Source organism: Vigna unguiculata, chromosome 3 (genome assembly GCF_004118075.2).
Source record: "Vigna unguiculata cultivar IT97K-499-35 chromosome 3, ASM411807v1, whole genome shotgun sequence".
NCBI classification, from domain to species: Eukaryota; Viridiplantae; Streptophyta; class Magnoliopsida; order Fabales; family Fabaceae; genus Vigna; species Vigna unguiculata.
The window spans coordinates 1,713,290-1,738,441 of NC_040281.1; the positions used below are offsets into that span (position 1 = coordinate 1,713,290).

Here is a 25,152-nt window from a genome sequence, read left to right on the forward strand (position 1 = left end):
GGTCTATGTGTGTCATAGACCCCGAAAACAATTCTCTCAATTTATATGCAAATTGTTAGGAAAATAAGTATTAAAAATTATTAAAGAGGATAGAAGAGTTATTGGAAGTCACTCAATCTTACAATTCAACTAAAAAAATACCTCACAGCATATATGATGTGTCCTTTCTACATAAATTTACCAATATTATTACAATGGATAAATTTTAAATCTACAGATTTTACTTTTTTTCTGAGAAATAAAATCTTAGACAAGCCTGTAGTGGCTGGAAAATATTTGAAATATAACAGCAAGATTGCAGCGGGTTTTAAAGTTCAAACATCGTACGCCATCAGGAGCCATCTTATTTATGAATCCTGGCATAAATTCAGTAGGCTCCCAGTTCGAAAAGTAATAATATCAAAATGACAAATCCTATGAAAGGGTACACATATACGCTCACAGCAATTAAATGAACAGAGTTCATTTTTAGAACGTTATCTGCTTTGGAACTTATATAACGACCACACCAACCAATCATCAGTTCTCAGTTTCATAGAACGACAATTTTTCGCAGGAGTTATTGTCCAATTTGAAAATATGCTGGTAGCTTTGTTAAGCTTAGCATTCCTTCCCAACATTATCCAAGTGGATGCCAACTTTTCCAAGAGCATGCACCTCACTTGGGGAGTCCAACATGCATCAATTCTGGGTGAAGACCTTCATCTTGTGTTGGATAAAACTTCAGGTGAAACTTTATGCTTAAAATGCACCAATTTTGATTTCAATTGACTGGTATCACATGGTGTGAAAACTTTGCATCCACGAGAAAGGAACAATTAGAAAAATTACGAAGTTAATTGCATTTTCAATGCGTTGCAATTGAATACTGGTGGAAAAGAATGATAAGATGAATCCGATAACATTTAATTCTAAATATAGGAGCATAACAAAGATATGTTCCTATAGAACTTTACCCAAGACTTCTAATGAAAATAAACATTGTCGAATATTGTGCAAACTAAAGTAATATATATGATAAAAATACATTTATCTACTTCTAGCTTAGTGGAACAATGTGTTGTTTTTGCCTTCGGATTTCAGGGTCAGCTGCTCAATCGAAGAGATCATTCTTATTTGGAAGCATTGAAATGCAAATCAAGCTTGTACCTGGTAATTCTGCCGGAACAGTTACAGCATACTATGTAAGTTCACTGGATCCAACAGATATCGATAACACCAAAATATGCACTTTCGAAAAACCAAATCCATCAAGCTTCCATTACTATAAGAAATGCTAATTGATGTCTCTTGCTCAAACAGTTATCTTCTGCAGGAAGCCAGCAAGATGAGATAGACTTTGAGTTCTTGGGCAACAGTACAGGACAACCATACACTGTCCATACTAACTTGTACACACAAGGAAAAGGAAGCAGAGAGCAACAATTTTACCTCTGGTTTGACCCAACTGCTAATTTTCACAATTACACCATTCACTGGAATCCCACAGAAATTGTGTAAGTTGATAAATTTGACCAGAGCACAGACTTATTCAATTTTCCAAAATTGTTTATGATTCATTAACTAGAATCATGTGACTGGTACCTCAGCTGGTATGTTGATGATGTGCCAATTCGTGTTTTCCGCAACCATGAACAAGAGGGCATCACTTACCCAAACAAACAAGGAATGAGGGTTTACACCAGCCTATGGAATGCAGACAACTGGGCAACCAGAGGAGGCCTAGTAAAGACGGACTGGAATCACGCACCATTCACGGCCAGATTCCACCATTTCAGAGCAAGGGCTTGCAAGTGGGGTGGAGCAAAGAGCATCCATCAATGTGCCTCTAATACCCCTGCAAATTGGTGGACTTCCGCTAGATACAAGAAGCTGACCCACACCCAGTTGGAACAGCTGAATTGGATCAGAAACAATTACATGATCTATGACTACTGCACAGACACCAAAAGATTCAACGGACAGATACCTCCAGAATGCTTTAAACCACAATTCTAAACATCTGATTTGTATTCCCTGCAGCCAATTTTCCACCATTCACACAGTCAGCGATTAAAAACTGTTACACAAAAAAAAAAAAAAAAAAAAACATTGACTGTGTGAAGTTGTGGAAATGCAGCTGCAACAAAAGTCACGCATCACGGCAGCTGAAGTGTTTTCATCTCCTTTCTTCTTTCGTGTCACATTTGTTTGTTATTTGTCCCGGTCTTGGTGATTCCATTCTTGTTCACCGTGTACTAAATAATCTTTTATCCATGGATAAATAAATTATGAGATATAGGAATTTGCAAAGTGAACCCTAGGCAATGTCTCTTAAGTCGTAACAAAAATCATAATAACAAAGATTGAAAAGTTTAAAAAATGATTTTACAAAGATGGTGGAAAAGCTACAACTAGGAGCTGATACAGAAGCAGAGACCGAGGACGATGAGAGCGGTACCGAAGAGAGCGCGGAGGAGGTGTGTGCGTTCCCCGAGAAAGATACCGAAGATGGCAGTGGCGGCGAAGGTGGTGGCGTTGGTGACAGGGACGGCGAGGGAAAGCGGGGCGTCGGAGAGGATGGCGAAGAAAGTGGCGGAGGCGGAGAGGTTGATGAGGAAGGGAATGGAGTATTGCCAGATTGAGAGAAGCTTGAACCAGTTCCCAAAGGAGATGCGCATTTTTTGGACCATAGATGACTGCGGATCTGGCTTTGCAGAGGATTTCAGAGCCTCGTCCCAGAGAAGCGCACCGCGGCGCATGATAGCGTTGGTGGCGCCCCACACCATACCCACTGCGATCATCTTCTCCATCTTCGCTCCCTCACACACTCTCTCTCTCCCTCCATGTTTTTCACATGCGTTCCTCATGGGCTACGATAGCCCGAATTAAGCTGGGCCTTTAACCCTTTTTTTTTTTGCAAAACCTCCATGATTTTAACTTCATCCACCTCCTTCATTCTGAAATGAATTATTGGAAATATTAACTATATAAATTTGTTTTGAAAAATATATTCATCACAACATGTATGATTTTCAGAAAAAAAAATATTAATTTAGTTATATTTACAAAAATTTATTACATATTATTGAAAAGGATCAGTATACATGTACCCACCCAACTCTAGTAAATTTGGTTTAATTAGATAAAATAGATAAATTTAGTACCATATATTTAGGATATTTATAAGAAGTTGTAAGGTAGTTACTTACATATATAATACCATACTACTATGTATTTGTCTCCAGGTTAACCTCAACAGAAAATAATAATGTGTTGAATTTGATTGGATGAATTTTCTTATAAGTTAGTCAATGGGTGTTTTTTTTTTAATGGGATTATGATGGTGATGTTGATAACGGTGCAATAGAAAGAAACAAATATGGACTCTTAATTATTGTCAAGAATTAAGATTGGCCCTTCAATTATGCATAAATTGTTTTTTCAATATCTGTACATTAGTATTGACATATTGTACCGAGGTATGAATATAATATTAATATGTTAAGAATATATCATGAATATAAAAAAGTTTAATTAAAAATTTTGTTATTTTTCGTTCAATTGAGTTTTATATTTAATTTATTCAATTGAATTTTTTTTTCAAATTCAATTCGAATTCTTTTATAAAATCGAGATTAATATTATTTAAAAGATATTATATTATCAAAATAGGAATAATTTCTTAACATATTCTTCAATGACTCATTAAAACATATCAATTAGAGTTTAACAACATTCACAAATTACAATTACATACATGCTTAAGTCTTTAGTAAAGTCAGGTTTGAGGTTAAAAATATTTAAGAGGAAAATCAATATTGTAAAACTATGATGAAATGACATTGATAATACTAAATTTATTGAAATTTCTTATGGTGTCTTTATTTACCATTAAGTATAGTGTATGATCGTATAAATATATATTTTAGGGCTTAATAGGGTTTTGTAGGATATAAGAATATTTTTTTAAGGATACTTTACATGCTTATTATTTTATAAAGTTGTTTGTTTAAGTATTTATCTGTTTATAAATCCTGTTTTTTTTTTTATAATTCTAAGTTTTTAGTTTAAGACAATGGGATTTTCCTTAAAAACTTTCATTCCATTTTCTACCTTATTCTCAGACAACCAATATTATATATAAACAATAGATTCGCAATTATATCATTTAACAGTATTTTGAATTAAAACATGTTTACTTTTTTTAATATATTTAGAGACATGTTACATGAGCATTTTTTTTTACGATAATTTCACAAGATATGCAGAGAAAGACGAACCTTATATTAGATGACTACATACATCAAAACACGTTTTAATTCTCACATAATTGGACCTAAAAATTACAATATGCAAATTTATAGCCATCTCAGATGATTTAGTATTGAATAAAAGAATTGTAAGTTTTATTAATGAAATTTTTGTAATAAATTCTGCACGTAAATTTACACCACACTAAAATTAATCTAAGCCAAACAAAAATTACAAATGATCCAAAAAAAAAAGTTAAAAAATTATCTATTTACGTAAATATAGATTAAATCATTCCATTAATCATCGTTTTTGTTAAAAAAAAATATTAAATCGATTCCAATTTTTTTTATTTGTTTCAATTTGATTCATATTTTGAAAAATTTGTTACAATCAAATCATTTCTGTTAGTAATATACTAATCAGTGAAGTGATGTGTCACGTGTCAATTTTTTTTTTGATTTTTTTAATTGTTTATATATATATATATATATATATATATATGTGTATATTTTTTTTTCTTTAAATATAAATATTGTCACGTGTCAAGTTAACGTTGTACCATGTAACATGATTAAATATGAAAAATCTAAAATTAATTTATATATTTATTATTTGGTTTCGATTAGTCTTAATTTTTATTGTAAATTGAAGCAATTTCACTTTTATATGAATGTTACAATAAAAAATTAAATTTATTTTAGTTTATATTTTATATTAAATTTTATTTAAATTTTGTTTCAAATATTTATATATTAATTATTTTTAGACAAATGTTTGAGTTGGTTTAAAAATAATAACTTCATAAATTGTAGTGTAAAATTTTAAAATAGTTTTGTAACAATTTGAAATGTTATAAATTGTTAATTGTTAAATAAATTTATTTTAAAACAGTTTTATAATATTTTTAAAACAAATTTAAATGTTACAAATGGTTAAATAAAATTTAAAATAAATATATTAATTTTAAATTGCTATAAAAATGTTTTAAAATTTTATATTTAAATTTATAAAATAGTTATTTTGAAACTAACTCTAATATTTATATACAAATTATAAAAATATAAATATTTAAAATAAAATTTAATACAAAATATAAATTTAAATAATCTTAATCGATGTTATAATAATATTTATATAAAAAATAAATTTCGTGGGTGTGAAATTGTTCCAGAAATTGAAACTAAATTTAAATAAAATAAAAGATATAAAAACTAAATTTAGATTTTTACACAACATAATCGCATGACAAAATTTATATTAAAAAAAACATATATGTTACACATTAATTAATGTTATTAATGTTGTTAGTATATTATGAACAAATAAAACTTGATTGTAAAACTTTTTTAAAATATGAACTAAATTAAAACAAATAAAAAAAGCAACTGATTTGAGATTTTATAGAAAAAATAATAATAAAATGATTTAACCTTTAAATACATTACACATGAGTATATAAATTATCCAAATTAGAATAAAACAAATTGAGGGGGTAAGGTAGAGGTTAGTGTGACCCCACGGAATGGTAGTATTGGCGCAGCAGCAACACGTCCACGTATGACACAGTACTCAGCAGTCAAAAGGAGATAAAAGAAAGCCACCACAACACCTAGGCAATCCTCGTGAACATGCTAATAACTCAATCAAAGGACACAAATACCCTCGCCTCTTCTGTTCTTTTTTTTGGTCTACAAATACCCTTCCGCCCTCTTGCTTTCTATCGGCTGTGTGGCTTCGGTTTCTCTTCTGAAGGGACAAGCAGCGACCACTTCGATTCCCGAATCGTACTCTCAATCGCTTCTTGAATCTTCTTAACATGGAACGCATCGTTGGCGGCAAGTACAAGCTCGGCCGCAAGATCGGAAGTGGATCCTTCGGCGAAATCTACCTCGGTTAGTCCTCTCTCTTTCTCTCTTGTCCTATTGATTTCATAATTACCGTTGAGTACAAATTTCTCTGTTCTCATCGCTCGCTTTCGATTTTTCTTTTTGCTGCAGCGACGCATATTGACACCTTCGAGATCGTCGCCGTCAAGATCGTAAGACTCTGCGTATTGCTATTTTTTGGGCATTTTCTGTTTGTTTCTGGTGGTTCTATGCTATTTCGCAAGAGCGCTGTTGTCTGATTGAAGTTGCATGTGCGAATTTATGTGTCTGATTACCATGCATGAATTGACATGTGTTGTTTTGATTGGCGGCGGCTACCACTTAGGTTTTCAATCCGCTGAAATTGAATTTTACTGTGTGTTGGGATACATAATTGTTCTCTCGTGTGTCGCAGGAGAATAGTAAAACGAAGCATCCGCAACTTCTGTACGAGGCAAAGCTGTACAATATTCTTCAAGGAGGAAGTATGCATTTTGCTATTTTAACCTCTTTTTTTCGGTGTTATTTGGAGGTGGAGTGAATCAGGAGGTTGGTGTATTTTGATTAATATTTTGGATGTTGTCACGCTTTTGCATGCAGGTGGAATTCCCAACATAAAATGGTCTGGCATAGACGGGGAGGAAAATGTGCTTGTTCTTGACTTGCTTGGGCCGAGTCTTGAAGATCTTTTTGTGTATTGTGGAAGGAAGTTTTCATTGAAGACAGTGTTAATGTTGGCTGATCAAATGGTAAGTTAGTCTGAAATCTTTTGACGATAAATTTGGGCCTACACATATTCACCAAAGTGGATATTTAACTCAAAAGTATCTGAACATTATTCTGCCTCAAATGGACTCGATGAATATCCTCTGTTTAGCTGAATTGAACTTTCGCCCTCCCTTCCTAACCCTTCTGTCATACTTTCTTTATTTTCCTGTTAGTCTAGCAGTTTACTTTCGTGCAGAATAAAAAATCTGCCACGAAGTTACTTTCTTGCATCTTCTTATATGATTGACTCTAACTACATTTGATATTAACTATTGACTAGTTTGTTTTCTTCTGTTGGACAGATCACTAGGATAGAATATGTGCATTCTAAAGGATTTTTGCATAGGGATATTAAACCCGATAACTTTCTCATGGGACTTGGTCGGAAGGCCAACCAGGTAACTATTCATATTATTGCTCTTTTCTTGTTTAGCTCGTCGAACTTGCCCTTAAAATATTTGTTAGTATTTATTTAGGTTCCATATATGTGTGTAACTGTACTGTCTTTTTCAGGTATACATTATTGATTTTGGGCTTGCAAAACGATACCGGGATTCCACTACCAATCGCCACATCCCTTACAGGTGCTTCTATACGAATCTCTGTTACGCAGCTCATTCGTTTTTTTTATCTATTTTTTATTCAACATTTATATCATGTAATTTTCCTTTGTCTGGTTTTGAATTATTTTTGATATTCCAACCAATCTATTAGTTTGTTTACATGGATGTATTTTTATATTTTTCTTTTGGAAATTTCTGTTATTTTTCTCTGTATCTTATTTGTTCTGATCCACGGGAAATACTCTGGAGTTATACTAACAATACAAACACACAAACACGCAGGGAGAACAAAAACTTAACAGGCACAGCCCGGTATGCAAGTTGTAATACTCATCTTGGGATTGGTAAGTTTGAAGTTTGAACAATTTATCAAACCTTTTGTCTAAATAGTTTTGTTTTGTTTTTCATTTGCTATATTTTTTATTTTGCAGAGCAAAGTCGGCGGGATGATTTGGAATCTCTAGGATACGTACTACTGTATTTCCTCAGAGGAAGGTACAGTATTCTGCTCTCCATTTCTTCTACAAGTATTTTTTTTGTATAATCTTTAATAATTGGGATGATATGATGAAAATCCTGACCATTAAATGGCTATATTTTTCTCTAGCCTTCCTTGGCAAGGTCTAAAGGCTGCTACGAAGAAACAAAAGTATGATAAAATATGTCAGAAGAAAGTTTCAACTCCTATTGAGGTAAGTTTGGACTATCAGTCTTGTGAAGAACACCCCGCCTCCCCTCCCCACAGATAATGGTATGCTTATTTGTTTGTTATCTTCCTAAGGTACTTTGCAGAAATCAACCCGTAGAGTTTGCTTCGTACTTCCATTACTGCCACTCTTTGACATTTGATCAGCGACCTGATTATGGATTCTTAAAGCGCCTATTTCGGGACCTATTTGCTCGAGAAGGTGAGTATTATTTTAATATTTTGCGTAATATAAAATTGAATATATTGCGCAACTGTGTTGATATGCTTTTGAAAAGTATTCTTGGTCTTGGACATACTGTTACAATTTAATTGGGATTCAACAAGATATCTTTCTAGGAGACCAAGGGGAAGGGTTTTAGATGTAGAGAGAAGGATAGGAAATAAGAAAACTAAAAAGGTTGAGATTGATATCGATTTTATGTTACTTTGTGATACAAAACGTAAGCACTAATTATAAAATACTAACTTAATATGGCTACGTTATGATTTGACTTTTCTTTGTTTGACAGATTACGAATTTGATTACGTTTTTGATTGGACCATTTTAAAGTACCAGCAATCTCAAAAGAGTGCAGTGCTCCCTCCGCTATCTGTAAGCATTTGATTTTTGGGCCATGTTCTTCATGTATTTAGGAAGAGGAAGAGGGTCAATGATTGTTTTGCAACTAGAATCTTCCTGTGCTTCTAACTAATTTATATTATGTCATATCACAGCCAGTCCCAGGAGCAAGTAACAGTCGAGCAATTCCAATGGATACTGACAATCATCAAGGTTGGATGAATCCTTTTATGCATGTCAATGAGAACTTTAATTTATTAAGTCTAGGATTATGGACCAATTAGCTTTCAGATTTCTACTTTTGTTTTTGTTATTATTACCTGATTGGCATGTCTTAATATATATTCAGGGCATGTTAAGGAGCGTAATAGAGCAGGCGATGCTACTGGTTCCGGTGTTAAAATCCAGTTTAAATCACCAGGGGGTAAAAATGTGAGCTATGAGAATCCACATGACAAAAATGTAAGCCTTCTTATATAGATTTTCACTTTTATGGCTGTGGTAACAATTCTGTGATTGCACACTGTTATATCTAAAATTGAACCAATCACTGTTTAGCAATTATTATTCAATTATTTTTTTGTAGATTTATGGAGAAGCAAATATACCCGCTGCTTCATCCTCTCCTGCTGGTACTTCTAAAAGGAACTCCTTGAAGCAATCTTTGTCTGCTGAAGCATCCAACCCTGGACACGGGCAAGGCAGTAAAATTGGCCCTTCAAGTAGCTGGATGTCATCTCTGCAGCACATGTCTTCTGCTAAATGAATGCCAAATATGGTGATTATATATCTTTTTTCTTTCTATGCCGTAAGATTTATTGTGTATACTTATCCTTGACCATTTGTATTTTTCTGTATTTCCAGATATGCAGCTTTAAAGAAGATTCTATGCATCTTTTCTCAAGTGCTTGGTCAAGAATATTGAAGTGCATTCCTGGAGACTGCAGATGTGCTAGAAAGTTGACAGATTGCATAGCTCCTATTTTGAGGCCATTTAGTTTGCTTCTTTCCTGAGGTGACTACAAATGATTGTGCGGTATTAAACAGACTTCCCAGGCTTGGCCCCTGTGCTGTACATAGATGTCAAATTTGGCACACAGCAATATTGTGTATTAATGTTTTCATGTAAAATTAATGTGTGAAGTAGCCGAGTTACTCCATTATGTTACTTGATGATAATTATCCTTGCGCCATATAACATGTGGCAACAGAGTTTGTTTTAAAACTTGAAAATTGTTTGTCAATATTATAAATTCCAAATGTATTTTCTGTTTCTTTTATTTGGATATCTTTGATAACAGTATTTTAGCCTTTGCTTTTCATTTATTTTTTTCCTGGTTATATTTGGTGTATAATCGAAATGTTACATTACAATTATAAATGCTCACATATAACATTAGGAATCATCAATAGGTAAAATTTCTTAGCATGAGAAAGAGTTATATAATCTGAAAGAGTTTCATCTTTATCAATCGTTTTCATGTCAAGTATTTTAACTTCCTTCCTCGTGATCACATGATTTGCCTTTCATGATTGTTAGTTGCACTTTCTTGTTATTCACCAGGTTATCGAAAGTTTATGTTATTCTGATACTGAAGCAAACATTATGGCTGAAGGTCACTGAAATAATGATCTCTTTTGGGTTATCAAAGGTAGTTATTGGTGCCTTGGCATCTATTTTTAACTTATATGAATAAGAGGATGTCGTACCTAAACATCAATCAAGATTTGTGCTTCATCATCATTTGGAACTTCTCATTTTCTCTCGAACTCTTAAAGTTATTGAAAAAACAAAGGAGAAACACTGCAATATCCTGCCACTGTAAAAAAATGTAGTTTTATAGAATTGGCAGTAGTAGTTTTATAGAATTGCCACTGGAATGGCATAGTTGGAATAATTGGACATAGTTAATAGTAGTTGGAATAAAGATATTTCCTGCTTCAGATTATCTTTTATTTTTGTCGACATTTATAAAATATATGGCGTCAAATTCATTTTTTTAATACATTTATAATGCTCATGAAACACTGCTATGCTTGTAGGTAGCACAAATTTGTCACTTTCCTAGGTTAATTTATACTGGCATTCCTGGGATGAAGTGAACAATAGTCTTATTTAAACTGATGTATATTTCATGTTTCTGTGGTAGCTGTTAAATTTAACTGTGCAATTGGATTGCTCAATTACCGGTTCATGATTTTTACTTTTGCAGGACTTCTTTTTCCAATCAATATTATTGTCTGAAGGATGAAATTTGGCAGACTCCATGATGCTGCTACTTCTGATAAATAATTCAGCATAACCACACGCAGAGACTAGGTGAGAGAATGCATAATGTAATACATACCAGTATCACTGAGCTGATGTGTCAATGTGATTCATATGTTAATGGAAGTAGTCAGTGACCTCAACAGGAGACAAGACTACCTAGTATTGGTGCTTCAATCTAAGAATCTTGAATCGTCTTGCTGGCCCAAATGGTAATAATCAAATTTTCGAATTACAGCTACAACTGACAAGATGAAGGATAAATTTATTTGTTTCTATTTATTGTTGAACCCATGAAAAATGTCATCTACCTGTAAAGTTTGCATAGCTTGTGGTGCTGATATGGGTTTTTTGTCTAGCAGTTTGTTAACTTCGATTCAAAGCTCCCAAGACACCATATTCTTGTATATATGATACAAGTTATTATATGATCCTCTGGTGTTCTGAAACTTGTACAAAGGTTTGTTTGGTCGGCTTTGGTTGTGGCCATTTTTTGGGAAAAAAGGGAAGATTTGCATTGAATTTCCACCGCTTTAGGACTACGAGAGCTTGGTAACTTGCTTCAAACTAGAGTTGCTTGTAATTTGAATGTAAGTTGGTAAAGGTCTATTGAGGAACATATATATCCGTTTTCTTTGATCCAATCAATCATTTCTGTAAGGTTCCAAATTAATATTTTAATCAATGGATATGGCCTATTTTCATTATTTTTGGTACTTGTGTGCACGAATCTCCCAACAAATATTCTACAAAGAGGCCATGTATCTGAAGGAACAGCTAATTTTCATAGCCTAAACAAGAGTTGGTTTCAATTGAACTGAATCCCATTCTTAACTAGATGACATTTGGGGTTTCCATTGATAAGGAAAGACTTCCTGTGAATTCTATGACCTTTCTACCCCTTTGTTCTAGTTCAGTCTAAATGCTTCCTTTGTTCCTGAGTAATTTGTGTTTCCTGATTTAGACGTAGACCAACTGTGTCAGATAAAGTGCAATCATGTGGTGAATGGAAACTATGAATTTGCAGATTTCATATGCAAGCTTATTCTCTATATTAAATCTTAATTCAAGATCTCCATGTTTTGGTACAAACAACGAACAAAATTGTGTTGAAATATAAAATAATATTGCAGGGATTGTGAAGATTATTCCCAGGCACGATGCATTTCCGTGAGGTTGGTGTTTCAGACATATGTAGCCAAATTAATATTGTTTGATATGTTCTTGTAAAATTCTGATGTTATCAAGTACTTCCCAGGTGAGTAAATGGAAATTGTGCTTGAAACACTGGAAGCAGCACCCGTGACGTGCCTTCAGAATTTGATTAGTAGATTGCATTGCTAGAATGCTATCGAAGTACCAGTAGCATTTACCTTAAACAAGGTTGCCTATGTATGCGACTGGTGTAGGCAAATGTATTGAAATGATTATAATGTAATTTATAATCCGAAATGTATGGCTAAAGATCTGTGCTCTGTATGTTAAATCATTTTTCGGCCCCTCTTAATATTTCATTCTTACCAATGAATATGATCTTAAAAGTACGAAATTATGGAGTTGAGATGTGGTACAATTATATAGGGGTTTTTTATTTGAAATCTTTTACGGCATAAATATCCCTTACGCTATTACGCATAGTATGTGAAATCATCGTAATTACTTTATACTTAGTAGCTTGATAAACGCTTTTTTGGCCTATATATGTGGTGACTCGCATTTGTATAACTCATTTAAACTAGTTAGTGTAAATACTGGCACTGATGCATGTCTCTACATATTTCTTTTAATGATTATAATCTTTTAGTATTTTATGTTAACTAATCTGAAATGAGTTAAAAAAAATTAGGAGGCGGTTTAGAGAGCAGTTAAATTGTAGAATTTTAGAAAGAATATCCTTTACTAGGATAGGAGATAATATTTTGAAATTAAATTAAAATTATTAGTATTTAAAAAATTAATTTTTTAATCTACATAATTAGTTGTGAATAATTATAATATATAATTTATGAAAAAATAAAAAATCAGTTGTGAATAATTATTATACAAAATTTATGAAAAAAGTTAAAAAAATTAATAAAGACTTGTTGGTGTTACGGGTCAATTCATATTTAATATTATGTTCAAATATTCATATTCAATATTATGTCCAAATCTTTTTAATCTGCGCCTTAAGTTAATCAAGTCCAATTTAACTCATATTTTAAAATGTTATTTTTTAGATATTAGATATATATAAATACAAACAGATTAAATATATAATATTTAAGTGTAATAAAAGATAATAAATCCGTTAATAAAAACAAGTCTCTTAAAAAATCAGCTAAAGCCGTAAAAAGGAAGTTTTTTAGTCAACCAGTCAACCTTTTAAACATATTTGTTTTGCTAATTCATCATGATTAGTTTCATCCGATTAGAATAAAATCCGATTCTTATAAAATTTTGGACTGAATTTGAATCTATTAATTCCGTTGGAACAGCTCAGCTATGGCTGCTATATTATAGTAGGAATGACAATAGTTACGAAAATAATAGAGATAATTATGGTAAGAACAATAATAATAACAATACTTAGTGTATTATTAGTTCTTATACTAATAATTAATTCTGCATTATGAACCAAATTTCCAATACGATGTTGTGTGTATTATATGAAACCAAAAAACATTAAATTTTGAGATAACATCGTATATATTTCACCCGAAAATCAATCTCAGTTATTCATTTGAAGGATAAAGCAAGAAGCAATTTTTTCTTTTACCATTAAGAGAAAAATAAAATACACAACCAACGGGTCGATATGCGGGTTCGTCTATTATACAATAACAGTAATAATAATAATAACAAACAATTTTTTTTCATAATTTAAGATTATATATATATATAATATGTAATTATTATTTATTTATATTAGCATTATAAAAGATTTGTTTTTATTATCATGAGGAAGATAATTAATAAAACGAAGTAAAAAATGCAATCATTTGTAAAAACACCCCACCTACGTTAAAAGAACAAAAACACTGAATGATTTAGATGCATTCCCGCACAAACGATGGTTTCTTAAACTTTTCATCTATTAAAGTCAAATAAGAATGAGACGGTAACAATAGAATAACATTGTAATTGGAAAATTATCCGAATGGGAAAAAATAAGGTGGTAAAAACTAAATATTTGTAGAATAATCATCTGAGCAGTGCAGCATGGTATAACGATCTAACTTCCTGGATTTCATGACTGACGGTAACTGTGGCGGTGATTGTCGAGTTCTGAAGCAACTGTCGTAAAATTTCGTTCGCTTCTTCGTCGGATACTTTGTGCGGATTCGGTATTACCATCTTCAACGACTCCAATCGAACAAAGCATGGAGATTGAATTCCCATCGTAAGAAGAGTTGGTACATCCTACACAATCAAACTCAATAGTTACACCAATAGCTCATAAATCTCACTGATTTACGAAAATAGAAAGGTGATAAACGCACGAAAGAAAATTACTTTAAGGACCCGAAAGGAGAGTGTCAATCTTTTTACATGGGAGAGCACCTGCAACCACCCTGCTACAACTAAAGAATCCATGGGAAAATTAAGAATCTTAATGTTAACTTCTTCAAGAAAGGGAAGATCACACGTGGACGTGAGTTGATCATGACTAAAGATGATGTTATCCCCAATTGTGATCGAAGCAAGATTCGGAGTAGAAAGTATAATATTGTGTTTAAAGTTGCGCGGGTAGATGTTGTACACGAACGAATTGCTAATCTTCAAAATGGAAAGGTTAGAATTAGTTACGCAGAGGGTGTCTGCATAATTGCAAAAGGAATAACCATCCATGTCCAGAGTATTCAACACGCTACAGGCCGAAAAGGGTTCAACGCAGTGATCATCAATGGCGGCGAATTTAACATTAGAGAGATGCAAGGTTTTTAGGGTTGGCAAAAGCAGGGATTTTGGAAGTTCCATGGGAGGGTCACCGGAACAGGTGGCAAGCACAAGGGACGTTAAGGAGCGACAGGAAAAAATCGAAGGAACAAAAGAATTGGGTGTGCCTCTGAAATTGTACTCTGTGGTGATTTTCAAGTTCTGGGCATGGTGCTGTGCAGCATATTTCACGATCCCAGTGAGGAGTTTTGGCGCATTGAAACCGTAGGCCCCAATGTTAAGATCGATGAGGGAGGTGGAAGCATCTCGCTTAGACAGAAATTGAGGTACAAACTTGTTGTAAAAGAGAATCTTTCCCGAGGAAGAGAAAGATAGAGTGGTGACATGTTTCCAGAGATTCTTCCATCGTTTCGACAACACACATGTTCTAACGACATCTCTTGTGTTCATGAAGTTCATGATGTGCAGTAGAACAGCATCAGGCAAATCACTCAGACCGTCTTTCTCCTCTTCTCTGCCTCCTATGCTTGTCCTCTGAATCTTCTTCTTCGCCATTGATTCAAACTCCTCTTCTCTGCCTCTTTTGCTTGTCCTCTGAATCTTCTTCTTCGCCATTGATTCAAATAATTTGGTTCTGCTTTTGAAACAATGGAACCAATTTCCTCTCAATGACTCTGCAACGTATGACTGACAATGGGGATTCCTTCTTATAGTAGACCTGTTTTATTATTTAATTCGGGAGATCATTATTACTTTATTTATCTCTTATGCATAATAATTACAATATATATTATTTTAACTAAGTAAATATATAATTCTCAAATTTAAATTTACAAAAATAATTATAATTATAATATATTATCATCATAGTTTTTTTAATACCATAATTATAAGATCTTATAATTATCTTAATAACAATAAAAAAATATTATTCTATGTTAAAACTTTCTATAAAAAAATTTTAAATCTATATAAAATCATGATTTTTAACTTTGCGCTAAAATTCTTTTCAAATAATTTCACCGATATGTTATCATTTAAATTTATTTTTCTAACATATTATATCATAAATTTTATTAAATCAATTATTTTAACTAAATAAATTTAATTTCATAAAAATAATCATAACTATAATATATTTTTATCAATTCTTTTCAATAACCTCAATGATAATATATTATTTTTTATTTTTTATTTTTTGACTAATTATACCAAAACTTTTATTAAATAAATTATTTTAACTAAATAAATATATATCTCAAATTTAATTTTACAAAAATCAACCATAATTACACTACGCTGTTGTCATAGTTGCCCTATTACCATAATTATATTATATTAAAGTTATCTTAATAACAATAACAAATATTTTTTCTACGTTAAAATTTCCTTTATAAACTATTCTTTTTTTTTAATTTATGAAATTTTTACATTTATATTTTTTTTCAAAAATAAAAAACATATATACCTACTTGGAATTCAGTTAATCGGAAGTCAAATCCATAAATTTAATATAAACACAATTAAATTTGGATATCTGACAGCAGAAATTTCATTGTGATAGTATTGAGGTCTATTGAGATAAATAAAATAATAAATAATATACTCAAAACACTGAATGCCAAAACAGGTCTACCGAAGGAAAAAAAAAAGACAACGGGAAAAGTAAAGAAAATTTGTTTCATGCAAGAATTAAAATATAGATTATGTATAGGAGAAGGAAATAATTAAGATTATTTTGAAATGTAAATATTAAACTTTAGCCAAAATCATTTTGAAAATTTTAATCCTCTTTCTATTCTTTCCAACTGTACTGATCTTAAAGAACAAGAAATATTAAATATGATTTAAAGAAAAAAAATCGATTAACTTCTCTCTTAAAAAGAAATTGAATTAAACTAATCAGATTTAAAAAAATTCCCTTCACGGCACCCTTCATTTAAACATCACAACTGTAAACAGATATAATTTATCTTATTCTATAATTTATTATTTATATCTTTAAACTGCGGTGAATATTTAGGATGCGGTTTACAAAATAAAAATAAAAATAAAAAGATTAAAATATGAATCAAAATAATAGACTTTCGTGTTTATTTGACATAAGATAATTTCGAGTCATATATTGATAACATGTCAGATATATTAGGTTCAAATGGTGAAATTGTCTTCTTTTTTTATTAAAATTAAAAAAAAATGTATGTTAAAAGGTAATATTTTATTTTTGATTTTTAAATTTTTATATATAGAAGACTATATAAGTTTTATATCATCAAACTAAATATATTTTTAATAAAAAATCGATTGTTTATTTATTAAAAATACACTTAATAATTAAGATTTGATAATTTGAAAATAATATAATATAAACATTCTCCAACCGACTTAATTAAATCGTTATCCCTATATCAATCAACTATAAACTATAGTGAAGAAAAATAAATGATTACCAAACCCTTCTATCTGTACATTAAAATAAAATAATTTTGTTTTAATTAAGATATAATTGATAAAAAAACAGTTACAATTAGGGAAAGATAGACTAACTTTTGCTAGTCAAACTAATATTACTGCAAAGAATACGACAATTATTCAATTTTACATCACATACGTACTATGTTTTTCTATTGGGCATATTGTATTATATCTATAGATAACATTTTCTCAACATAAATTTAAGTTATAATATTAATTAACATTTAAGAATTTTTTTACTTAAAATATTTTTATTTAATAAACACTATTTTAAAACACCTGCTTAATTTGTTTATAATTTTAAGAAAATTATTTACATAAAATATAATTTAGGTAAACTTATAGATTGTTTTGTAGTTTCATGGTTTGTAAAATAATTAGATTAGATTAAACGTTATTTTTAAGTATTAGTGCAAATAAACAATCCCACGGAATAATTCCGTCAAAGAATTTATTTGTTAAGAGACAGATTATGTTTTTCGACACAAAAAAAAAAGTTTTTTGAGGTATGTTTGGTAGAAGATTTTTTACTTAAATAAAAAATCAGTATTAATATTATAAAATACTATCTATATTTACTTAAATAAATCTTTCTATCGGATCTAAATGATTTTTAAAAGCCAAATTGTAACATCCCAATTAATAGTTCATTAAAACTACTAAACGAAATGTCATATGATGATAAAGTAAGCAAATAGTTAGGAAACCCATCCAGAATATAATACAGTTATCCCAAAAGAACCTATTTTAACTATGGTACTGTTCTCTTAAACAAACTTTAAGGAAAATAAACTTTATACATCCCAAAATGCTTCTCTAACAACTCAGATTTAAAACAAGAGAACACCCAAAGCCACAGCTCAAGTCCTGTCCGAAGGAGGAGTCTCGTCACCTAAATTCTTCTCTGCTCACACCAAGTGACAGATGATCATAGCAAAAGAAGAAGTTCAAGAGAAAACAATGACAGGCAGGAAGGGTAAGCTAACAACTCATATAGTAAGAGGTGTATTTTCTAAATAAAATACAAACAATTTTATGCACATCATAAAATAAAAGCAAATCACTAGATCAAGACGCACAAGTACCCGACTCCGACTCAATATCCGGATTATGCAAACAAATTGGAGCTCTTGGTAGCTTGCACTTGTGAAGGTTCCTAAACTCTGCAGAGTTTAGGCTCAAGGGGTTATCACCCAACCACTCCCAAGGTAAGTCCCCTTCGCGTCTATGACTGATCGGGTCCATAGACTAGGACCTCCTGCTACTCCTCACGACATGACCCATCACACTCTACATGAGTCTCAATGGATTATTGGAGCGTCAGGATGCTAACCAAAACTGAGTCCTTAAATGTTTACACACACTAAGTACTTTCCCTAGGAATTCCCATGAAATCCTAGTTCGTTTCATCTCTTCACAATCCTCATTTTATCAATTTTCCTCATACAATTAAATACAGATACTACACCTCATCATCATTCAACATACTGCAAGCAAACATCATTTCTTTTCAATCAATACAACTATCATTCATTCAAAACAGAGAAGGAGGTATGACTCTGCAGTGTAACTCGCCTAAGCTAGCGAATCTCGCCTAGGCTAGGAAGTAGTCTCGCTTAGGCGAGCTACCCTCGCCTGTGCGAGACCCGTTACAGTGGACAACTCAAATGCCAGAGCGAACTCTCGCTCAGGCCAGGCTGTCTCGCCTAGGCGAGAAGGTGTCTCGCTCAGGCGACCTCAGCTCGCCCAAGCGAGATCTCGCGCAACATCCAGAGGCATCTTCCTGATACTTTCGCTTAGGCGAGAGTCACTCGCCTAGGCGAAATTATCAGGTTTTCTGCACGGTTCTTCACATGCAAAGACGCGAAATTCACACCACAACTCAATTACACATCACAAACAGCTTAGAAAGGAACTATAACCAAGGATCATCTCATTCAAACATACAGGGGGTCTAATTACTCGAAATTGACCGAAGGTTAGCTTCCCTTACCTCTTTTTGCTAAAAAAATGAGCTTGATAGAAATTGGAATGGACACCAAGGTGGCAGGGATCTCAAATTGACCTAGAATTTCATTACCAAAACACAGAGAGGAGGAAATTTCGTAATCAACTTAGAATCCAGGGATGAACGAGTAAGTTCTAGCTGAAATTGTACAAAAATAGAGGAACAGAACCTACCGAGGGGGAAGTGAACTGATAGATGAAGTACCAAAGGGTCTAGCTGAGTCCAATCTTGCAAGGTCTGGTCACAGAACACAGAAACTGGTGAGGGGGTTAATGGATTGGTGGAATTCAGGAGAAGAAAACTGAGAGTAGAGAGGGAGAGTGGGAGTTGTGTTTTTCTGAAAATTTTAAAGAGTGAGAGAAGAGGGTTTATATATTTTAAGGGGTTCTACACAAATAACCTCAAAATTTCTTTTGTAAAGCACTCAAACGTCCAAAAACCATATTTTATAAATATAATACTAAATTTGATTTTTTATATAATTAAATTAATGGTACATTTTAAAATCTCTTATAACAAGAAATGTGAGTTTGGAGTCCCAAAATTTTAGAGATACCAATTTTGTGTTTTGTACATTTAAATTTTAAAAGGATTCTAAGAAAATCTTTTTATGGCAGAGTTATATATATTTTTATCGCTAATGTTTGATTAATTTAGTTATTTATTTTTAAAAATATATAGATTTAGTTATTTTAACTAAATTTAATGATTAAATTAACGTTTCAAACGCATTTTATAATAATATTTGAATTATTTACGTATCCGTTGACTCAATGTTAGTGTTAATTTTTTTTTCTTTTAATTTTTGTACATAAAAGAAAAGTGTCTTTTGTTTATATTTATTTAAATGTTAATTTTTATTATACTTTTACTTTACTTTTTTTTCTCTATCTGGCATGATTCTATGAGTAAATTACGAAGAAAGAAATATCAATTTTGAATGTTTATTATAGATTATAGAATTCTAACCCTCTAAACCCCAATTCAAAGAGGAGGGTTTTATTGTAGGCGTGGGGGAAAAGCATAGAGAAGAGAAGAGAATGGAAGGAGGCGATTCAATGGAAACCCGAAAGCAGAACAGTAAAAAGCGGAAGCAAGTTTTCCCGTACGGAAACTACAGGAGTTACTATGGATATCGAGTATTCTTCTTCACGTTCATTCGTTAGCGCTTTATTGAATTTAAGGTTGTCCATGTTCGATGTTTTGTTAATTTGATGTTGTTCCAGATTGATCAAGGCACGGATGAAGATCCTCGATTGAAAGTATTAAGGAAGGAATGGTTTGAAGGGAAGGAGTGTCTTGATATTGGCTGCAACAACGGGATAATCACTATACAGATAGGTAATTTTCTCATTGTTTCCTCCACTTTTTTTGTTGCAATGATTTATGCCTTCAAGTAAGCTATCATTCAAATGGCTATATGTCTGAATATTGCTGTAAAGTAAATAACTATTTGCATTTCATGCTCATTGCTTTCCCCCCACAGCAAAGAAGTTTTGCTGCCGGAGCATTCTTGGAATTGACATTGATTCTGGTAAGATTCTTATATATTTTATTTCTATTGCCTAATGGTATTTTTGTAAGTTAGAAATCAGCTTTGTTCTGTATATGTTTCTTTCTTACCCTAAACGTATGCCGAACATAACATAATTCTATTGTGTAATTCTTGAAATTATAATTGATGTTGTTCTGCCATGAATAGTAAAAATAATGTTTCGTTTCCTATAGTTATTAGTGAAAACAGTCTATGGAAGCACAAAATATTTCCTTAGGGCCTCAATTTATGAATTGAATAGGTAGGGTTTAACAATTATGTCACTTAAACCAACTCAAGCTACATTCTCCTTGTAGTATTGTGTATGCAACTTGACAAGTGGCTAATATGCAGTTAGTTTAAAAAAGTTATATTTAAAAATTGATTTAGCGCTATCTCAAGGGAAAAAGAGGGTGTAAACATGCTCTGAATTTTGTTTCTGGTGTCACTATTGGATACTTATCCGGAAGTTAGATAAGTTGTTTTCAATCATGTCAATATCTTATTCATAATTTAGCAACAGGCAGTATTAAGTTTAAACTCCTTATTTTACTTTTGAACTTGCCAATTGGGTAGTACCAATAATTTTCTTAATTGATTTTTTTTATGCTCAATGTGCTAGATCGAGTTCAGGATGCATATTGGAATCTCAGAAAATCTGCTAGATTGAACTCTTCTGGGAATAAACCTATGAAAGCCTCCAAACTTCAGGACAAGGATCTTGCTGATGATTCAGGCAACAGAGTTACTGCCTTATCAAGTGTTGAGACGAAGGAGATTTTAAAGAAACATTCTTCTTCAGAGCAAATTGATCTGTTTACTATAGTTTCATTTAAAAGAGAAAATTTTGTTCAGAGTCGACATCCACCAGGAAAGAACTATGATACAATTCTTTGGTAAGTTGCTGAGTTGGTTGTTTTTTCCCCCTGTTTCACTTCCCGAAACATATATTTTGGGCTAAAACTCTTAAGGTCCTGTGGGAGGTAGAAATTTGCCATGCCTTATCCCCTATTGGAAATGTCCTGTTCAAATTTGTTTGAATTTGAATTTCTGTCCTTTCTAGTTATTTTTTTGGATTGACTTCCACAGGATAGTTGCTATTTATCGGAAATAGTTTGGGCATATCTAAACCCAAAAGTTATCTCGCTAGCTAGAAGTGCTTTGGCTATATTCCTAGTTAATGTGAGACATCCTAACACCCTCCACTCACATCCACCAATGGATAACTAAAGGGTAATTTTGCACGATTGGACATGTGTGGATTGCCCAATATCAAGACTAGATACGTGATCCATTGTTATCAGTATCTTTTGATTCACGATTCAATATAGTTTGACTCAAGTAACTATCAATATGAATCATTGAAAAAATCACTCAAGTAGCTAGCAATGTAATTTCTTTTTGATATAGTAGCAACTACTTAAAGATGGTGATTCTTTTTTCACTTGCGTGACCTGGAATTGTAAATTTCATAGGATGGTCGTTTTTTCTTTTTAAACATGAATTTCGTTAGCAACCATGTCATTAAATTTTATCGTTATAGTTTAAAATCTTTAAGTTATTCGTCCCTCCTAAATTTCAACTATACTAAAGGACCCTGCTGTGGGAAAGCTTCTTACTGTGGAAGCTATGAGCAACGGTCATTGTACTCGGTCTTACCCTTACTTATGAAAAGAGTCTGTTTCTGAATTCGAACTCATGCCAACCAGTAACCTTGGTGCAAGTTTACCGCAATTCCAGGTTTTGGCTCCTTCCTCCTAAATATAGGCACCATATTCAAAATAATTTGACTGACATTCGGGTCCATCAAATACTACCACAGTTTTGGTTCTTTTTGTAGATGCTAGAATCCGTCGAGTTTGTCATGCCAATATCATACATGATTTATCAAACAATATATTAATTTGTATATTGTGTGTGGCAATAATTTTAATTTGGGTTCAATATGTTTTAGATTTATTTTTTTTAGTTATTGATTATGAATTTGTACTTCTATGTCTTTGTTAGTTTATGAAATACCACATTTTATTATTAATCATGAACCTTGCTATTCATGATACGGTTAAAATAGACATTCCGATTCACCATCTGAATCTTGATTCAACTTCCATGTCTGGCACTATACTGATAGTAATATAATTCAGCCTCCAGCTAACTTGAAGGAAAAGATTGCCAAGTCTTGTAATAAATACTTTGTGGCCATATTCCTATTCTATGTGTGACATCTTAACACTATCCTAATTGATGTTTCCATATCGTACTTTTTTATTCTTACTGATTGGATATTTCTGATATTGGATTTTTAAGCATGATTACTCATTACTTTTATCGACCAAGCACTTGCGTTTTGAATTATTAATTTGCATGAAGAAAGACATTCTCAAGTTGGTTTTGACTTAACCCTGTTCTATAACGTCATTATCTGAATACGCTTGTTATGAATTGTCTTCAATGTGCTGCTTATGTTGTTATGTAAGTTATCTTTTCCTTTGTAGTTTGAGTGTAACAAAGTGGATACATCTAAACTGGGGGGATGACGGCTTAATTACTTTGTTTTCAGAGATTTGGAAACTGCTCCGACCTGTAAGTATTATCTCCTTTCATCATCCTATTGTTTTTCTTTCTACTAAATGTCTTGACCATTGAAACTGAAAAAAGGCATATGATATATTGGGACCTATTTGGTCAGATAAGGTTTTTATGGTGAGATGAACATCAGATTTAAGGTATATGGCTGCACATGATCTCTTCTGCAAATCTACTCCCACCCCTTCCTTTCTCTTTATCCTTGTAGTCATGGATGTTTTCTTCTACTCTCTTTCTCAAGTTCCATCTCCTCCCTCTACTCCATAGACTTTTTACTTTTCTTTTTGTTCCAGCTTAGATTAATCTTTACTGTTTTTTTTTAATAATGGACATGTAATTATATTTTGTTGTATGTGTAAAAATATATTCTTTTGTGCAGGGTGGCATTTTTGTGGTGGAACCTCAACCATGGAAGTCATACGAAAGCAATCGTAATGTCTCAGAGGTGATAATTTGGTAGCCTTTATTTTTGTGATTATCATTTTAATATTATTGATGGGGTGCTGGGAAAGTATAAACTATAAACCTTTGCATGCATACTTTGGCAAGCTTACAAAGTTTACACTAGTTATCTTTGATCTATTCATTTTGCAAAATCTTTGCCTGGTCTGGAATTATTTCTGAAAGTGGAAAATGTTTTCTTGAAATAAAAAAAATCCTTAGCTTCAATGGATGTATATCATTGTATTTTCTTCTGTAATTCTATTTTATGTCAATCGAACAACTAATGCGTTATGAATCTGCTGATATTTTACTAATGTTCTTAAATTTCTTTAATCCTAGCTGGATAATGCTAAAAATAAGAAGGGCTATTGAATTATTTCCTTTTTTCCCATTATGCAGACCACTGCCGCCAACTACCGTAATATTACAATTCGTCCAGAACAATTTCAGGAAATATTACTAGATAAGGTTTGCGTTGAATATTTCTTTTGGAATACTACCGTCCTCTTTTGGTAACAAGCATTGTTGTTGTTGCATTGCCAATTTATCATGATTTTGTTCAGATTCTAATGGCTGCTGGTGTTTAAATTTACCCAGATTGGATTTCGAACAGTAGAAGACATCACTTCTGGTTTGACACTTAGCAAGACTGGTTTCAATAGACCAATTTTGGTTTTTCGCAAATGATGTGTGCAGAGTCAGTGTCATTTAACATGGAGTAATGTTACTTTTGCTGCACAGAGATGCAGCTGTTATGTGTTGAGATCAATGCTGGCTCTTGCAGACCGCAATCTTGCATGCAGTGCACATACTGTTCACGACGAAAACTTGATATACATACATGGAGCATCCTTTGTGAGAATAGCTTTAGTAAAACAAATGTTGATTTGAGGGGGCTTGGAATGTAGAGGAGGAAAATGCATATTAAAATATTTATATCTTTTTGTGTAAATGCGAATGGCTTAAAACATTTACTCCACTTAATTTAAGTTTTAAGCTAAGAAATGTGAAGTAATTTATGTTTACAATTTTGTGAAATATCTGAATTAATTTTTAGAAATGATGGTCGTGTTTCTATTATTTTTCCGATGCCCGCTTGGACTATCTATTCTAAATATGAATAAGGTCTACTTTAGCACTATTTCTATTTTTTAATTTAAATATTTTGTATCTATTTAGTTGTAATGTGTTAAGTTCAAGGGAATATCAATAATTCTTCATGAATTATACTTTAACTTTTTTACTAATTTAATTTAT

The 25,152-nt window shown here is 32.1% G+C and overlaps 5 protein-coding genes and 1 long non-coding RNA gene across 12 annotated transcripts; 3 read left to right on the plus strand and 3 right to left on the minus strand.

The window, feature by feature from the left end:
- Positions 1 to 308: 308 nt before the first annotated feature.
- On the plus strand, positions 309 to 2,011 carry LOC114178675 (probable xyloglucan endotransglucosylase/hydrolase protein 26). Its single transcript, XM_028064718.1, has 4 exons — positions 309 to 727; positions 1,084 to 1,184; positions 1,303 to 1,496; positions 1,590 to 2,011. The coding sequence occupies exons 1-4, from the start codon at positions 580 to 582 to the stop codon at positions 1,996 to 1,998; spliced, it is 852 nt and encodes a 283-aa protein (XP_027920519.1). The 5' UTR covers positions 309 to 579; the 3' UTR covers positions 1,999 to 2,011.
- Positions 873 to 2,854, minus strand: LOC114178673 (transmembrane protein 234 homolog). Of its 7 annotated transcripts, none has more exons than XR_003603361.1 (3): positions 2,441 to 2,854; positions 1,970 to 2,246; positions 873 to 1,872 (listed from the first exon to the last, which is right to left on the minus strand). XR_003603361.1 is itself a non-coding variant. In XM_028064717.1 (3 exons), the coding sequence occupies exons 1-2, from the start codon at positions 2,847 to 2,849 to the stop codon at positions 1,982 to 1,984; spliced, it is 444 nt and encodes a 147-aa protein (XP_027920518.1). In that variant the 5' UTR covers positions 2,850 to 2,854; the 3' UTR covers positions 873 to 1,872; positions 1,970 to 1,981. The 7 variants fall into 7 exon arrangements, 4 of the variants coding, with proteins under 4 accessions (XP_027920518.1, XP_027920517.1, XP_027920515.1 ...); XR_003603362.1 differs by having other exon boundaries at positions 873 to 1,475; positions 1,585 to 2,246; XR_003603363.1 differs by having other exon boundaries at positions 873 to 1,309; positions 1,432 to 2,246.
- A 3,039-nt stretch (positions 2,855 to 5,893) lies between these two features.
- On the plus strand, positions 5,894 to 9,980 carry LOC114178514 (casein kinase 1-like protein 3). The gene is made up of 15 exons (XM_028064468.1): positions 5,894 to 6,128; positions 6,234 to 6,274; positions 6,517 to 6,586; positions 6,702 to 6,850; positions 7,172 to 7,267; positions 7,383 to 7,453; positions 7,715 to 7,776; positions 7,864 to 7,927; positions 8,040 to 8,124; positions 8,214 to 8,340; positions 8,651 to 8,733; positions 8,856 to 8,913; positions 9,050 to 9,162; positions 9,287 to 9,478; positions 9,565 to 9,980. Exons 1-14 carry the CDS (start codon positions 6,053 to 6,055, stop codon positions 9,464 to 9,466), a joined length of 1,275 nt encoding a protein of 424 aa, XP_027920269.1. The 5' UTR covers positions 5,894 to 6,052; the 3' UTR covers positions 9,467 to 9,478; positions 9,565 to 9,980.
- A 4,152-nt stretch (positions 9,981 to 14,132) lies between these two features.
- On the minus strand, positions 14,133 to 15,488 carry LOC114175697 (F-box/LRR-repeat protein At3g26922-like). The gene is made up of 2 exons (XM_028060483.1): positions 14,465 to 15,488; positions 14,133 to 14,371 (listed from the first exon to the last, which is right to left on the minus strand). The coding sequence occupies exons 1-2, from the start codon at positions 15,461 to 15,463 to the stop codon at positions 14,153 to 14,155; spliced, it is 1,218 nt and encodes a 405-aa protein (XP_027916284.1). The 5' UTR covers positions 15,464 to 15,488; the 3' UTR covers positions 14,133 to 14,152.
- Positions 15,489 to 18,040: 2,552 nt separating this feature from the next.
- Positions 18,041 to 19,652, minus strand: LOC114176397. The gene is made up of 3 exons (XR_003602998.1): positions 19,505 to 19,652; positions 19,317 to 19,388; positions 18,041 to 18,227 (listed from the first exon to the last, which is right to left on the minus strand). It is a non-coding gene; the product is annotated as an uncharacterized LOC114176397 (long non-coding RNA).
- Positions 19,653 to 20,290: 638 nt separating this feature from the next.
- Positions 20,291 to 24,933, plus strand: LOC114176161 (probable RNA methyltransferase At5g51130). Its single transcript, XM_028061103.1, has 8 exons — positions 20,291 to 20,470; positions 20,558 to 20,672; positions 20,818 to 20,865; positions 21,488 to 21,761; positions 23,361 to 23,448; positions 23,831 to 23,896; positions 24,295 to 24,363; positions 24,493 to 24,933. The coding sequence occupies exons 1-8, from the start codon at positions 20,372 to 20,374 to the stop codon at positions 24,580 to 24,582; spliced, it is 849 nt and encodes a 282-aa protein (XP_027916904.1). The 5' UTR covers positions 20,291 to 20,371; the 3' UTR covers positions 24,583 to 24,933.
- Positions 24,934 to 25,152: the final 219 nt, after the last annotated feature.

Excerpts from the sequence above, each read along its gene's own strand:
- LOC114175697 (XM_028060483.1), bottom strand. The coding sequence starts at position 15,463 with ATGGCGAAGAAGAAGATTCAGAGGACAAGCAAAAGAGGCAGAGAAGAG. Across the intron at positions 14,372-14,464 it reads TCTCCTTTCGGGTCCTTAAA|GATGTACCAACTCTTCTTAC; the intron begins GTAATTTTCTTT and ends TTGATTGTGTAG.
- LOC114178514 (XM_028064468.1), top strand. The coding sequence starts at position 6,053 with ATGGAACGCATCGTTGGCGGCAAGTACAAGCTCGGCCGCAAGATCGGA. Across the intron at positions 7,268-7,382 it reads TTGGTCGGAAGGCCAACCAG|GTATACATTATTGATTTTGG; the intron begins GTAACTATTCAT and ends TGTCTTTTTCAG. Across the intron at positions 9,163-9,286 it reads AGAATCCACATGACAAAAAT|ATTTATGGAGAAGCAAATAT; the intron begins GTAAGCCTTCTT and ends ATTTTTTTGTAG.
- LOC114178673 (XM_028064714.1), bottom strand. The coding sequence starts at position 2,849 with ATGAGGAACGCATGTGAAAAACATGGAGGGAGAGAGAGAGTGTGTGAG. Across the intron at positions 2,247-2,440 it reads CCTCCTCCGCGCTCTCTTCG|ATTATTTAGTACACGGTGAA; the intron begins GTACCGCTCTCA and ends CATGGATAAAAG.
- LOC114176161 (XM_028061103.1), top strand. The coding sequence starts at position 20,372 with ATGGAAGGAGGCGATTCAATGGAAACCCGAAAGCAGAACAGTAAAAAG. Across the intron at positions 20,471-20,557 it reads GGAGTTACTATGGATATCGA|ATTGATCAAGGCACGGATGA; the intron begins GTATTCTTCTTC and ends ATGTTGTTCCAG. Across the intron at positions 23,449-23,830 it reads TTTGGAAACTGCTCCGACCT|GGTGGCATTTTTGTGGTGGA; the intron begins GTAAGTATTATC and ends TCTTTTGTGCAG.
- LOC114178675 (XM_028064718.1), top strand. The coding sequence starts at position 580 with ATGCTGGTAGCTTTGTTAAGCTTAGCATTCCTTCCCAACATTATCCAA. Across the intron at positions 1,185-1,302 it reads GAACAGTTACAGCATACTAT|TTATCTTCTGCAGGAAGCCA; the intron begins GTAAGTTCACTG and ends TTGCTCAAACAG. Across the intron at positions 1,497-1,589 it reads TGGAATCCCACAGAAATTGT|CTGGTATGTTGATGATGTGC; the intron begins GTAAGTTGATAA and ends CTGGTACCTCAG.